The sequence below is a fragment of the Trichechus manatus genome, unplaced genomic scaffold (assembly GCF_000243295.1).
Source record: "Trichechus manatus latirostris isolate Lorelei unplaced genomic scaffold, TriManLat1.0 scaffold00013, whole genome shotgun sequence".
Taxonomy (NCBI): Eukaryota; Metazoa; Chordata; class Mammalia; order Sirenia; family Trichechidae; genus Trichechus; species Trichechus manatus.
Genome location: NW_004443949.1, coordinates 24,870,402 through 24,885,703, shown reverse-complemented (window position 1 = coordinate 24,885,703; position 15,302 = coordinate 24,870,402). Strand labels below are relative to the sequence as shown.

The 15,302-nt window shown below is 39.1% G+C and overlaps 1 protein-coding gene across 7 annotated transcripts in view; it reads right to left on the bottom strand.

Moving 5' to 3' along the window:
* The window catches only part of KLF12 (KLF transcription factor 12), a 527,148-nt gene that overhangs the window by 145,639 nt on the left and 366,207 nt on the right, over window positions 1-15,302 (bottom strand). For all 7 annotated transcript variants that reach the window (XM_004371422.1, XM_023726731.1, XM_023726732.1 and 4 more), the window contains one exon: window positions 301-436. In XM_004371422.1, the coding sequence (XP_004371479.1) occupies window positions 301-436 (136 nt within the window). The remainder of the gene's footprint in view (window positions 1-300; window positions 437-15,302) is intronic.

Below are 15,302 nucleotides of genomic sequence, written 5' to 3'. Positions count from 1 at the left end.
CTGGATACTGACACTTAAAAAAAAACCTTTTTTTCCAGTGTTAAGAAGTATACAGGAGATATTAGAAAAGATGTATACAGGTCTTATGTTTAATCAAGACATAAATTTCCAACTATTTAAAACTCTCCATTCTTTCCCCTACTCTTCTCCCAAAGAGCATACAGCTGAGTGGAAAGATGCTGACGTGCGTGCCAGTTCAGAGCTAGGGTGACATGCCTGGGAAATAGGAGAGGCTGCTGTTTCCATTATCCATTGAACACCTTGGCAATTCTTATTTCATCCTGAGAATGTGATACTTACTCTTGTACTGCTCTGGCTATGGAAAGGGCCGTAGATCCAGTTTCATTAACGCTATCTAAGGTCACATTTGGCAGGTCATCATCATCACTGTCACTTTTACTTTGTCTGGGAGATAGGCCTCGAGGGTCCATTTGTGCTGGGAAAAAAAGGCATATATAATGAATTAAAATTAGTGTGCAGAAAGTTAACCTTGTCCTGGACCAACATCAAGCATGGAATGTCTCTTCTGTCTATATCACGCCAATGGAATCTTCTCGAAATTACAGGACTTGGAGAAAGCTAAGTATTTTATATACTGAGTATTCATTGATTTTTTTCCACTTGTTTATTTGATTCACAAAATCTACATCAGGTATCAAGAGTCTCAGGGTACGATTATAGAATAAAAACCTGTTGCCATTAAGTTTAGTCCAACTCATAGCGACCCTACAGGACAGAGTAGAACTGCCCTATAGGGTTTCCAAGGAGCCGCTGGTGGATTCAAATGGGCGAACTTTTGGTTTGCAGCTGAGTTTTTAACCGCTGTGCCACCAGGGCTCCCGATTATAGAAAAGAAATTATAAAATCCATAATATTATCAACTCCTGAGTGGTCAGAAGCTGATTATGTATCTCATGAATTACTGTTCAACCCTCTGGCTTTTCCTCCTCCTGGCTCCTGGGGCCAGATTTCTGGCTATATGACTGCTCATTAGCACTTTCCCTGGAAGGTAGATAGCATGAGCGAGAGGCAATGTCATTTCCTTATTGCTCTCATAATAAGTTTAAAGAAAAATAAGGTTTACATGACTAAAATGAAGTTTTCAGTATTTCTCGCACTTCAGTGAATCATTGTCTTGCAGTTCATTACTGCTGTAAGTGGAGATTTGAGCACATTTATGAAAACAACAGAAGTAGGAGCATTTTAAACATCTGTTTAGGTATGTTGGAAAGTGCTCTTCATCTCCACCCTGGTTTCATTTTTCAAAAAGGCATTTCTAAACATGATTCTCTTCCCACTGTGAACTTGCCAAAGCAAGAAACAGCCTATTGTTCTGAACCCTGTTGACCAGCACCATCCAATCCTTGCAAATGAGAGGATTACCATCAACATTTAATATGGAGGCACACATTTTTACAAGTTAGAATTCATTTCCAACTCCTCCTCTTTACAAATCGCTTTAGCAACTGTTGCCCAGAATCTCCATCAGTCAGTGCTCACCTCAAGCACAAAGTAAGCACACTCTCTAAATTAAAAGTACCGCACGACTATGCAACTTGCAGTGTTAAAATAATGCTTCAACTCCGCCAGCTCCAACCAGATGGCTTATCTTCAAACCTGCCGGCATAAGACTTCTAGAACCACCACTGCTTGCAAAGGAAAGTAAAATGCACTTAAAATTACAGTTACAATAAAATTTGGGTACATTTGGAATTTCATTTCTTTTTTTTTTCTCAAATCATTTTCTTGTTACTATGCATCATACATTAGATAGACCCACAAGGAAATGATAACATTTTACCCACAAAACAGCAATTTCTTATGATTCTACCTAATATTTACAATATGGCTGGAAAAACTGGACAGAGTTTCAACATATTTCTAACTAAACGTCGGTGGGAAGGAATTTATATCTGTTGAATCTAGTATGTGCTAATATGTTGACACATACCAAATCTGGCACATACCAATACATGCTTTGCACAATGGAAGTGTTTGGTAAACGCTGGATGAATTACAGAGAAAAGAACTCAAGTAATCTAAAAAGCAGCTGAGGGCAAACTTGCCAGCCCAAGAGATATGTGGCTATGTCTGGAGACATTTGTGGCTATCACAACTGTGGGGGGAGATGGCACTGCTACTGGCATCTGGTGAGCAGAGGCTAGAGATGCTGCTAAACATCTTACAATGCACAGGCCAGGCTCCTACAACAAAGAACTAACTAGGCCAAAATGTCAATCGTGCAGAGGTTGAGAAACTGTGATCTAGAGATTTAAGAGTTTGGACATACAAAAGCAGTACACCTTCTGACTTTCAATTCTATAACCATGTTCTAGCTTCAAAGTCACTCAGAAAGAAATAAAAGCATTCATTGGATTGTCCATATTTTCTTGTCAATAAAAAGATTTACTTTCATGTGACTCTACACTCACGGCTTCCCCAAGTACAGTATTCACTCCTCAAATGGCAGGCTTCATGTAGTAACATTCAGTAATAGTTTGTGAATGTGTTCTGTGTACCATGAACTGTAGAACAACAACAACAAAAACCCTATATTTATTTTCCATTTGGTCTCTAGAGGAGATTCTCCAGAAGAGGAATGTTGGAGAAATTCTTTTCAGGGTCAAGTAACCAGTTCCACCATCACCTGATAACAGAGTGCTACTTAAGCATTCAGTTATTCCAGTGGCCCTGAAGGCATTGTATCATTTAAGATTTATTTTGGTCGCAGGCAATAGAAACTGGCTTAGTAGGCTAATTTATATAGAAAAGGAATGTACCGGAAAGATACTGAGCGGCTCACAGACAGAAGGTAAAGATGAACAACGGGCACTCAAATAGCACAAGACCCAGGGACGCTAATAGCCATGTCAGCCAGGAATTCGCAGGCAGTTTCTTTTTGGGCTCTGCTGTTACGAGATGATTCACTTAACAGCCGTTCATAACTACTCAAATTCAGCCAAGAAAATGAGCATTAAATCTATCCAGGTTTCCAAGTCACATATTGTGTGGCATTACTTATGCCTGTAATTGTCAACAATTTAACATTTAAAGTAGCTGAAACATCACACATACTAAAAACCCTTTTGCCAAGACACCAAGTTAGTAAACAGCCAAAGAAAAGAGAACATTCTGGTGGTTTCATTTTGTCCAAGACAACCTGAACTCTCAGAGGTAAATAATTCAGAAAGTTTTAGGCAGTTAACCAATAAGCAATCTGGATCTGGAATTTAAGTCTAGCTCTATGAAAGACTCCAAATAACTGGTGTGAGAGCTGTTACATGATCATTTAAAGTATGTGCTATGTTTATACCTTAATCAAAGTTTAAAATATGTTAAATATGGTATCTTTTCTTGATGTACTTTTCAGGAACATCATAATTGAGGATTTCTTTCCAATATTTTCAATAAATATTATGAAATACATCTGCTACCATCATGCTGGGAAACTCTTTTTACCCATACCTTCAGCCAAGCTGAGGAAGTAATTAGAAAGGCTTTTTAGAATCTGCATTGCTGATTAGGTCAGATGATTAGCTGATCTACATACTTGCATAATTCAGCTCTATTTTTATTAAATGTGGGATAGGGACGTCTACGCTAGTTAACCTCCACTAGTTTTTGAACTTCTCAGCCCATTTAGGAAGGACTGATTCTCCGGCGCATCTAGGCACAGACAATGGGAAAGTTACCTGGGTACCAGAACCCATAAAATGTCTCTTTCCCCAAATAAGAGAGCAGCAGATGATCTATAAACATATGAACAAAATTCACATTTGAAATTCTATTCCTCTTGAATGAAAAAGGGATCAGACAGTTTGGGTTAACTCAGCTCCTTGCTGGTGGAGGTGCCACTTCTCTGAGTTGGTGGTGTTTTGGAACACTGTGTGAGCTACATTCCATGTGACAAACTCCCTGAGAAGATAACTGCAGAACCCCAACACCTGAAGTCGAACCTATTTACTCTGGCTGTCAAATACCCACCTGTGGTAGACGGTTACTCTTAAGGTCTCCAATAAATCATGCCTCCCTGTATGTATTCTCTCGTGTAGTCACCTCACACAATGGCTCTGGTCGTGGCTATGTGACTTGATGTGGGACATTGGCAAATGTGATGCGAACAGAGGCTTGCAAACCACTTGCACAGTGGGTTTTCGTTTTCTCTTTGCCGTTTTTAGAACCTGGCCAACATGTGAAGAAGTGTGGGAAAGCCTATAAAAGACCAGCCAAAACCAACTGCCAAGACATGTGAATGAGTCATTTTAGACTGACCAGCCACGTTCCAGCTGCCAGATAACTGTAGCCATGTTACAAACTGAACTGTGTCCCCCAACATGATATGTTGATGTTCTAACCCTCAGTCCCTGTGAATGTGATCTTGTTTGGATACAGGGTCTTTGAAGATGGTGTCGGTTAGGTTAACATGAGGTCATACTGTAGTTAGCCCTAATCCAATGAGTTCTGTCTTTATAAATGAGGAGAAGAGACACAGAGAGAAATACAGAGGGAAGAGAGCCACTTGAAGACAGAAGTAGAGACTGGAGTGCTGGATGTGCAAGCCCAGGAACAACAAGGAACCACCAGAAGCTAGGAAGAAACAAGGAAAGATCTTCCCTTACTGCCTTCAGAGACAGCATGGTCCTGTGGACACCCTGACACACCTTGATTTCCAACTTCTAGCCTTCGAAACTGCAAGACAATAAATTCTGTTGTTTTAAGTCACCCAATTTCTGTACTTTGTCATGGCAGCCTAATATACCATATGAGTGAACCCAGGTGAGACCAGCAATAAGAGACCAGCAATCAGCAATGAGAACTGCCTGGCTAAACCCAGCCCAAACTTTTGACCCACAGAATTACATGCTAATAAAATAATATTATTTTAAGCTACTAAGATTTGAGATAATTTGTTACACCACAATAGATAATCAATGCACCACATTAGTCTCCTAGCTCCTTCTACAAATTTCCTAGCAAGGGTGTGGACAAATTACTGCTACAGTTAGTCTATCACACTCCTCTCTATCTTCCTCCCAAGAAACAACCCTGTTTTTGGCCACATAAATACTTACAAACTTAAGTGAAATATTAACATAAAAAAGAAAAATGAAAGCCACATACAGGATTTTACACTATTTACATTTCAATGCCAAATATTCTGAAAAGGACTTACAGGTGTTTGGCTTTATGGGCGTCTTCCTTGGTTTTTCACCATTCCTCTGGCAGGGTTCCTAGCTGATTATACTGCTCAGGGGAACAAAGCTTTTCCACCCTTCTCCCAACCTCATACTTGATAGGGGGCTCATGTGGGTGAGTCCTCTCAGGTATGTGGTTACTCAAAACTACATTTCACATCTTTGACTCACTTCAACTCACCTGAGAAATTTAAACTTCACTCTATTTTTTCCCCCAAATATAGTGGACTGACAGACACAGTGGCATGAATGGCATTTCTCACCCTTGCCCACACCAGCAGGTTGTTGCTATGTGCCACCAAGTCGATTCCAAATCACAGCAACCCTAAAAAAACCCCATTACCATCGAGTCAATTCTGACTCATAGTGACCCTATAGGACACAGTAGAACTGCTGCATAGGGTTTCCAAGGAGTGGCTGGCGGATTTGAACTGCCAACCTTTTGGTTAGTAGCTGAGCTCTTAACCACTGTGCCATGAGGGCTCCATAGCAACCCTAGGCGCTGCCAAAAGATTAAACACTCTGCTAACTTTCTTAAAGATACACTGCTCCATTTAGCTATTCTTAAAGGAAAGAAACTTTTCCCATAAGTCACCATGTTAAATATGTACAAAACAACAGTCTGTGAACATACATTATAATGTACAGGCTAATACTTTCTCACAAGAATGAATCAAATAAGTTGACACTGAATCCCTTTCATCTCTACCCATTGAGCTGGTGGGGCGTGGGGCACACACCAAGGGAAGGGATGAGAGGCAGCTGGGCAGGCCAGCAGCAGTAGTGCTGACAGGCTTTCTTTTCTCTTCTTTCAGCCAGTGACAGCCTGCCTGCTACCTGCAGATGCCCTAATTGTTCACCCTGCCAAGGCTGAAACATGTCCCAGTTAGAGAAACCCTGACTTCAGAAGAGCTGCTGTTTTAGACTAGAAAGAAGAACAGTGGGGAAATGAATGGAGGAATGAGGGAAATTAATGTGCGTGGGGTGGTTGGGGGGGCGGATATGTAGGGAGGAAACTCATAGCAAGACAGAGTAGAAAAATTTTCCTCTAACACATTCTATGCAGAAATCCCTCCAAAATGGAGGACCTCAGAGTTTCTATGGGACCGGGGATAAAAGCACGGGTCTGGACTCAGAGGAAGTCCCTGGGTGACGCGAATTGCTAACGTGTTCGGCTGTTAACCAAAAAAGTTGGAGTCCACCCAGAGGTGCCTTGAGAGAAAGGGCTGGAGATCTACTTCCAAAAAATAAGCCACTGAAAAACCCTACGGAGTACAGGTCTATTCTGACACACGTGGGGCTGCCATGAGTCGAAATCAACTCCAGGGGAACTGTTTGAACGGCTGAACTCAGAGAGCACGGGTGTGAATTCTGGCTCCATCAGGTGCTGCCGTTGGACCCTGGGCTTTTCATTTCACACCATCATTTCTAACCATCGATTTCTTCCCTGTCATTGCTGTTGTAAGGAGTAAACTAGAGAAGATATGCAAAGCATTCAGCACCCTGCCCGGCACTTCATAGTCAATCATTATTATGCTTTATTCCAACAGTTGGTAAATTTAGTGCTTCTTCAAACATCTCCTTAGATAACATTGTTTCTAAATCCCTCATCATCTACTGATCTATTCAAATTAAAAACCAAAAGAAAAACAAACCTGTTGCCATCGAGTCAATTCCAACTCATAGCAACCCTACAGGACAAAGTAGAACTGCCCCATAGGGTTTCCAAGGAGCGGCTGGTGCATTCGAACTGCTGATTAGGCAATTTTCTATACAAATGGACCTATACTGAAGGTACCACTACCCATACCCATTGCCATCAAATCGATTTCGACTCACAGTGACCCTATAGGACAGAGTAGAACTGCTCCATAGGATTTCCAAGGCTGTAATCTTTACAGAAGCAGACTGCCACATCCTTCTCCCAAGGAGTGGCTGGTGGGTTTGAACCGCTGATATCTTGGTTAGCAGCCGAGCGCTTAGCCACTGCATCACCAGGGCTCCTTGAAGGGTACCACTACAGAGACAAAATATATATTGAATAATATACAAAACTACTGCTTCCCTTAATCAAAATATTCATTTAGATATTCAGCCAACAACTACTTATCAAGCATGTACTGGGTAATGAGCACTCTACTGGGTACTGGGATAGACCAGTGAACAAAGCAGATAAAAATCCCTGCTTTCACACTAGAGGGAGACGCATAATAAAATAATAAATAAGAGCAACATATTAGTATACTGTAATCAGAGAATGATAAGTGCCTTGGAGAAAAAATAAAGCAGGGAGGGTAGATAGGGGCTGCTGAGAGGTAGGCAGACAACTTTAGAGAGAGTGTCCAGGTTAAGGGCTCACGAAGAACATGACATTTGAACAAAGACCTGAAGCAGTTGAGTGAGGGAGGGTCATTCCAGGCAGAGCAAAAATAGGTGCAGAAACTCTTAAGGTGAGAGTGTGTTTATGGGCCTGAGATCTGCAAAACAAACAAAAACCAACCAACTCGATGCCATCAAGTGGATTCGAACTCACAGTGACCCTATAGGATGGAGCCGAAATTCCCAATAGGGTTTCGTAGGCTGTAAACTTTACAGAAATAGACTGCCACATCTTTCTCCCACAGAGCAGCTGGTGGGTTCAAACCAGAGACCTTTCGGTAAACCAAGTGCTTAACCACTGTGCCACCAGGGCTCCTGGAGTACCTGTGAGAAGCTCAGTATAGGCAAGGAGCCTGGGAAGGTGCTGAACAGAGCACTGAGAGAAGAGGGTGCACAGAGCAGGAGGGCCTTGGTGGCTGATGGGAAGGGAAGCCACTGAAGGCTTTTGAGCATATATAAGAGTCACAAGATTTGAATGATGTCATTTCACAAGGAACATCTTGCCTATATGAGCCTGGAGGACAGGGGGAGACTCAGCTGGAGATGCCCACGTGGGGCTCATCAGTGACATTAATATTAATCTTCTCTAAAATTTACATCAGCTTTTTTTTTTCCTTTTGTCGCCTCATGCTGTTTGTATATACAGTCGTCTATTAAAACTCAGGACTTTATTACATGAAGGGCTACGAAGCACGTCCTTTGTAATATATTTGTACAGTTGATATTCTGAAACCAAATGAGGAAGCTTACTTTATCCCTGTTAAATGTTATCTCTTATTGGAGAATTTTTCTAGCCTATCAAGACCTGATGAGAGAAAAATTCATGAGTAAATAGAGTATATGCTTGAATCAAAGTATTGTGAACTCCAAGATTAGAACTGACTCTCCAGGGTCCCATTCTACTTACTAATGTTTGGACTACGCCCTGTTTCTCACTTCTTTTACCTTTGCTACTGCTAATGAGACTGTATGCCTGTACAGTGTAGCAACTGTGATTGTGCATATAACCCCAAAGAAGATTTAAAAATTCAATGAATTATGGAAATTCTGGGATGTCTGGTACTGTGCAGATGTAATGAGCAATTTAGTCATTTTCCCCCCAATTCCTGTATGCATACTGGGCAGTATAATGGCTTCTGTTCCCATTATATTAAAAAATAACCTCATAATGCTCTTATAATTCCCTAGTTCAAGGTCCGCTTCTCAGTTATGTCATTGGACCTCTGTACAGCTTTCAAGACAGTCGGTATCTCTCTTCATTTTCACTTCCAGCCACTTCTTAAAGCGCTCTCCTCCCTCAGCTTCAGGAATGGGCAAACTAAGACCTGAGGACCCTGGTACCTATTTTTGTAAATAAAGTTTTATTTAACCACACTCATTCTTTTTGTCTCTGGCTGCTTTCCCACTACAATGGTCGAGTTAAGTAGTTGTCACAGACCATATGATTGCAAAGCCTAAAATACCTGTGGCACAGTGGTTAAGTGTTTGGCTGCTAACCAAAAGGTCAGCAGTTCAAATCCACCAGCTGCTTCTTGGTAACCCAATGGGGCAGTTCTATTCTGACCTACAGGGTCACTATGAGTCAGAATCAACTCGACAGCAACGGGTTTTGTTTTTTTTTTTTTTTTTGGTTTTAGAGAACTTCTTTGCTGACTCTGTTGTATACTACTGAATTTTCTCTCTAACTCTGATTATCTCTCCTTCTATATTCTTGACTCCTCTTTCTTCATACACCTAAATGCTAGCTCCTCCCATGTTCTATTGTCTAACCTCTTCTTTATGGCTCTTTTCATTGATAAGCGTATCACCAATTTTAAACAACTCTACAATCTCCATTACTATCTCAGAGAGAATGTATACCAAATCTATGTTGCCAACTCTAACCTCTCCCCTAATGTCCAGTCTCATACTTCTAGTATCCTACTGAACATTTCTTCACTTGCAGGTTCAACAGTCATTCCAAACTCAAGTCCTCTTCTCCCCGTTGGTTTTCTAGTCTCTACTGATGCACTTATCATTTTCCTGGTCACCCACGTTCAAAACGCTCATTCATTTCATTCGCTCCTTGCATTAAATTGGGTGTTAACTGCTATTGCTTTTACCCCCACACTTTTCTGGAGCCTCTTCCTCGCAGTGAACTGTCTCAAAGTGCATTTTGCACATTTAAGCAGGACTCTCCTCAAGACATTCCTTGCTTTAAAGGAAATTAACCCACAACCTAACAAATAAGGTTCAACAATTTCAGCTTTACAAGACAGCCCTCTATAACCACTCCAAAATTTATCTTTTCATTCAGAATTCTTACAAGTCTTATCCCCAAAAGCCCTTAACAGCTGTACTTGGCTATTCCATTCCACATACAATTCTGTGAACAAAAATCTACCCTTCCTACAAACTGATACCTTCTTCATGATACTTTCCTTTCATTCTCTCACTAAATGCAATCTCCCCTTTTTTAAAAAAAAACACCTACACTATTATATTTACATATTTTTGCATGGCACTTTTGCACTTTCCATTTTGAATTATACTTAAGCATGTATTTATTTCATACCCCTATTATACTGCCTATTCCTTGAGAGCAGAGACTGTCGATTATACTTCCTTGCACGCAGTAAAACATAGTATTTACTGATGAAGGTGACGGCAATAAGTGCAGGTCTCTACTTAAAATGAATATAGTGGTTCCCAGTAGGCAAGAGATTCTGCAACACAACGATAAAAATGTCTATTCCACATTTTCTTTTTAAAATTACATTCTGACTTACATTCTAATATAAGCATTTGTGGGGAAAAAGTCACAATCATTAAATTTCTATTACTCTGTAAAGTCTTAGATAATTACATTTTTGCTTTGAATAGGCCATGAGATGACATAGGAATGAAAATGTTCATAATTTTCATTCACTTTTTAGCTGAATTACATTTAACAGGCTTTCTTTTCCTCTCAGGAAATCATTTTAAGTACCTCAACATTCCTATCATTCCTATCACATGGGTTACTGCTTGGAAACTGCAATGAAGGAATTTTATCACTTAAAGTATAGTTTAAAAATTAATGTTTGTTGAGATTGCATCATCAGCTACTAGAGTTCCACTTTCCTAAAAAATCATTACTAAAACTACTTTTCTCATTTGTAAAAAGAAAATGAATACAGATTTACAATTGTCTTGTGTTCACTGGAAGAAAGTCTTAGAGTACAAAAGGATCTTGTGATTAAAAAGAGTTCATAAACTTTTCCATTAACAATTGGCCTTTTACACTACACTTGATAGGCTTATGTAACACCCCAGAGTCTGTGGAGAGTCTTGAACTCACGGAGCCTTCTCAGATATGACCACAATCCTGTTTCCCATTACCTTTGCATTTCATCAACTTAGTATAAGCGCTCAAAACCTAAGCCGACCAGCTCCAATTGATTTATTGGAAACTGAATCTACTTTAAGCAGAGAAGACCTGAAATACTTAATAACAGAGTGATTTTGTGGTGAATACATATAGGAGCCCTGGTGGTGCAATGGTTAAGCACTCAGCTGCTAACTGAAAGGCTGGCTGTTTCGAACCCACCAGAGGCTCTGTGGGAGAAAGACCTGCTGATCTGCTTTCATAAAGATGATAGCCAAGAAAATCCTATGGGGCAGTTCAGCTCTGTCACATGGGGTCACTATGAGTGGGAATGGACAGAATGGCACCCAACAACAACATATGGAGAATAATGAGACCACTAAACTCATTCTCATCTGTAATGCAAAGATTTTTGGCATTAGCACATGGCCCTTTGTTTCCATCTTTCTTATTTCTCTCCGTTGGTTTTTTGCTCTATCTGGGTTTTCTGGTTCATGGACTGGGTAGAACTGAATCTTTCAAGAACTAGATTCACATCTGCTATAACAATTTTAAGTACCACTGAATCATGGTCCTGATTTTCTGGTGCTCAAAAAAAAAAAAAAAAAAAAAAACCATCACCGTCGAGTTGATTCTGGCTCATAGTGACCCTGTAGGACAGAGTAGAACTCCTCCATCAGGTTTCCAAAGAGCGGCTGTTGCATTCAAACCGCTGACTTTTTTGGTTAGCAGCCTAAGGACAGAAAATCTACTTTGAATTTCCTAATTCTGGTTCTATCTCAGCTATGCTAGCTACAGTTAGTTGACATGAAAATGACTTATGGAAAGGTTCTTTGCTACTTTAAAACTAAGAAAGGTTTTTAAAAAATTGGTTCGCAGAACTATTATGGCACATTTAGAATCAGTGTTGCTGCTTCACCCACCACCCTTCTTCAACCAGTTTCTCCTGCATGGCTCATCTTTAGAATATATTTAAAACTTGTTGGATTAAAATTAAGTCCTGATATGTAACAGTGATTTAATTAGTCACTGTTGACTAAACCTGTTGCCACTGAGTCAATTCCAACTCAAAGTGACCGTATAGGACGGAGTAGAACTGCCCCATCGGGCTTCCAAGGCTATAAATCTTTATGGAAGCAGACTGCCACATCTTTCTCCCGAGGAGTGGCTGGTGGGTTCAAACCACCAACCTTTTGATTATCAGCAAAGCACTTAACTACTATGCCACCAGGGCTCCTTAGAAATACAATAGATCCTTGGTATTCTCAGGGCTATGTTCTAAGACATCACAAATTTGAGAATTTGTGTATTATTTGTACATGTAGTGTCCCTTTCCCCACCGTGTAACACATTTCCATCGAGTTATAGGTTTCTTGTGCATCTTTATATAATTTTTTTAAAGAATGTTTTTTTCTCATTTGATCAGTACATTTTTCTCACATACATACACACATACACACACGCGCGCGCGCGCGCAAACATGCCTTTCCCCCCACCATTTCACAAGTTACCGGGTGGGCCAAAGCAAAGAATAAAGCCCCACTGAGATGCGTGCTGTAGTTGTGTGTGTTCGCTTTATTAACTGACTCCCAGTGTATGTGATTCTAACTTTTAACTTAACAAAATACAGTGACCACATAAAAGACTTGGGGACACTTGTGAAAAGCAGAAATCACAGATATTATATTTGTGAATGCCAGGGTCCACTGTGTTAAGATCATGAAATGTAACGTTTTTTGTTTTTTTTTTGAGGGCAAAATTATGTGCTGACTATTCACTTTCCTGTCTATTGGTTGGCATTGCCTTATAGTGGAGTGCATAGCTATCCAAGAATATCTTTGGACCTAAAAGCAACTATTTCTACATTTTTCCTCTGTTTCAATCTATCTTGAAGAATGCGTTGACTCATTTCCTCATATTATGTAAACTACAAAGAAAACACTGTATTTTGTTCGTTTTTGTTATTTTGATCTATGAAATTGCATTGTGTTTTCCATATGACTTCAGTATTTGATATCTTTTTATAAAAAGGGAGATTTCTATTAGCTTGCATCAATCCACGGGAAACATGCATCCTCTTTTTTGTTTGTTTGTTTATTAAACAGAAGTTATTTTGGTACTTCGCTAATAGGCTCCTTGAGACGATAAATTATCTCATCTTTGGAAAAGCTATGAAATGGAATTCTGGACTTCCTTTGCTCTTGGGTAGGACCACTACATTGGGGCTTGTTTGGTCAAATCTTTTTATGCACCCAGTGATTCAGGCTTCTGATCTGGTCAGGAAAGGAGCCCACGCAGGCAGGTGGTGGTGTCTCCAGAAAGCACTCTCGAAGAACAAGGTCAAAGCTGGCATCCTGCCTCAAGGCAGCCAGGGGAAACAACTGTTTTGAGAAACTACCACCTGTACTAAACTGGTAGAGAGCATAGTAGGTACACGCTGGTCTTTTGTCTTTCATAACTTTAAACTGATTTACACTGCTTCTTTGTGAAAGTCCACCTTGTTTTTGCGAGGAGAAGACAGCATTTCTGAAAAAAAATAGGGCTATGATGGAGGATGCGGTCTTGGTCATTTTTCCAGAAACTGCCTGGCAGGTTATGTACTTAAAGTACTTAAAGTCGGTATGGTTCAGTATTAAACAAATACTAAAAGTTTTATATTGTTTTCTTTGCCTACATTAATAAAAAAAGTGAGAATTTTCATTGGTAAAAACCAAGGTATCTATGTTTGGATAACTGCTAAAATTTATACTGCTGTACTAATGTGCATTCTGGACATCACTTTGCCATGATTTCCTTGACTAAGCTGCCAGGTCACCTCGGCACTGAGCACTTGCTGTTCCTGAGACCAAATTGTGATCAGTGGGGCCCAGAATGCACATTATGATCTATCCAAGTTTACTTGTTAATAAGAGAGCAGATAATCTTCCAATGTGCCCCCACATTTAGACTATTAATTAAATAAGAAGTCAGGGAAAGAAAAAAAAAGAAGTCAGGGGCCAAATCAATTCTTCAATATTTTTATTCCTCTTTCTCCTTCAACCAACCCAAATTCTGAAAATTGTTTCTTCCCATTGTCATCCAACTATCCTTGATCTAAAAGATAAAACATGAACCATTTAAGATATATTCTAGTATCTGTTCTCCCATTAAGAGTGCACCACCAGGGCTCCTTGTGAATTAAATTACTTACAGCTTTTCTTTTCATGTTGTCATTTTTATCTAAGAAATTCCAAACATACAATGATCATCTATATATCCTTCTAAAAATTTCAAAAAATCTTAGCATTTTGTTGAATTTCCTTCCAAGTAGTAAAAAAACAAAAAACAAAGAACTGAAACCCCTTTTGTGTTTTCTTATTCCTATCATTTCCCTCTGCCATAGTATCCTGAATAGGTCTATATCCTTTCCATTTATGTTTTTATGCTTTAACTATATATATATATATATATATACACACACACATATATATACATATATATACACACAATACTTATTTGATTTCTCCTTTAAAAAACTGCACGTAATGCTATCATATTCTATAAGTTGCTTTTTTCACTTAACATTAAATTTTTGGAATTTATTCATGTTCTTTCATTTTAATTGCTATATAGTATTCCATGTTATAAATAGACTACCATTATTTATCTATTCTTGTAATGATGGAAAATAAAGTTGTTTACAAATATCTCCACTATTACAAATGATATTGCAAGTGTAATAGTATATACGTGGAAATCATAGGGTATTCATATCTTTAGTTTCATTAGGTATTGCCAAATTGCTCCACAGAGTGGTTGAATCTATTTACACTCCCACTGGCATATGAATATCTCCATTTTGCCACATCTTTATAGGACTTACTGCATTTTTACACGAATAACGTGCACTTTCTATGTTTGTTTGCCAACTGCTACCTTCCTCAAGGTATTTTCGTTAAGTGCACTATGCTTATTTTTTTACAGCAATATATTTAAAAAATTGGCATTGCAGCACTTATGAAAACACATCACAGGGGAGTGCTTAGCAAATGAATGTAGAAGGTGTGCATTATTTGCATAAAAATACGGTAATATTGCCAAATTTTTTACCTTTTCTGAAGTCTAAAGTTATTCAATGTATCTATTCTTTGAAATATGACAAAGATCTAACATGCTATAAGTACACACCAAACACTTCCATCTTCTCATATTCTTTTTCATTTACTGTCTAGATTTTTGGTTCATGTTTTTGTGAAGTGTTCATTAAAATTGCCTTCTCTAGGCAGATATTTTGTATAATTTTAAATCAAATTCTAAGCTCACCTTTTCTTCTGGGATAACTTTCTTCTCAAATTGTATCTTTTATTAGTACTTTTAGCAAATTTGAATAAGTGGTAAAGTCT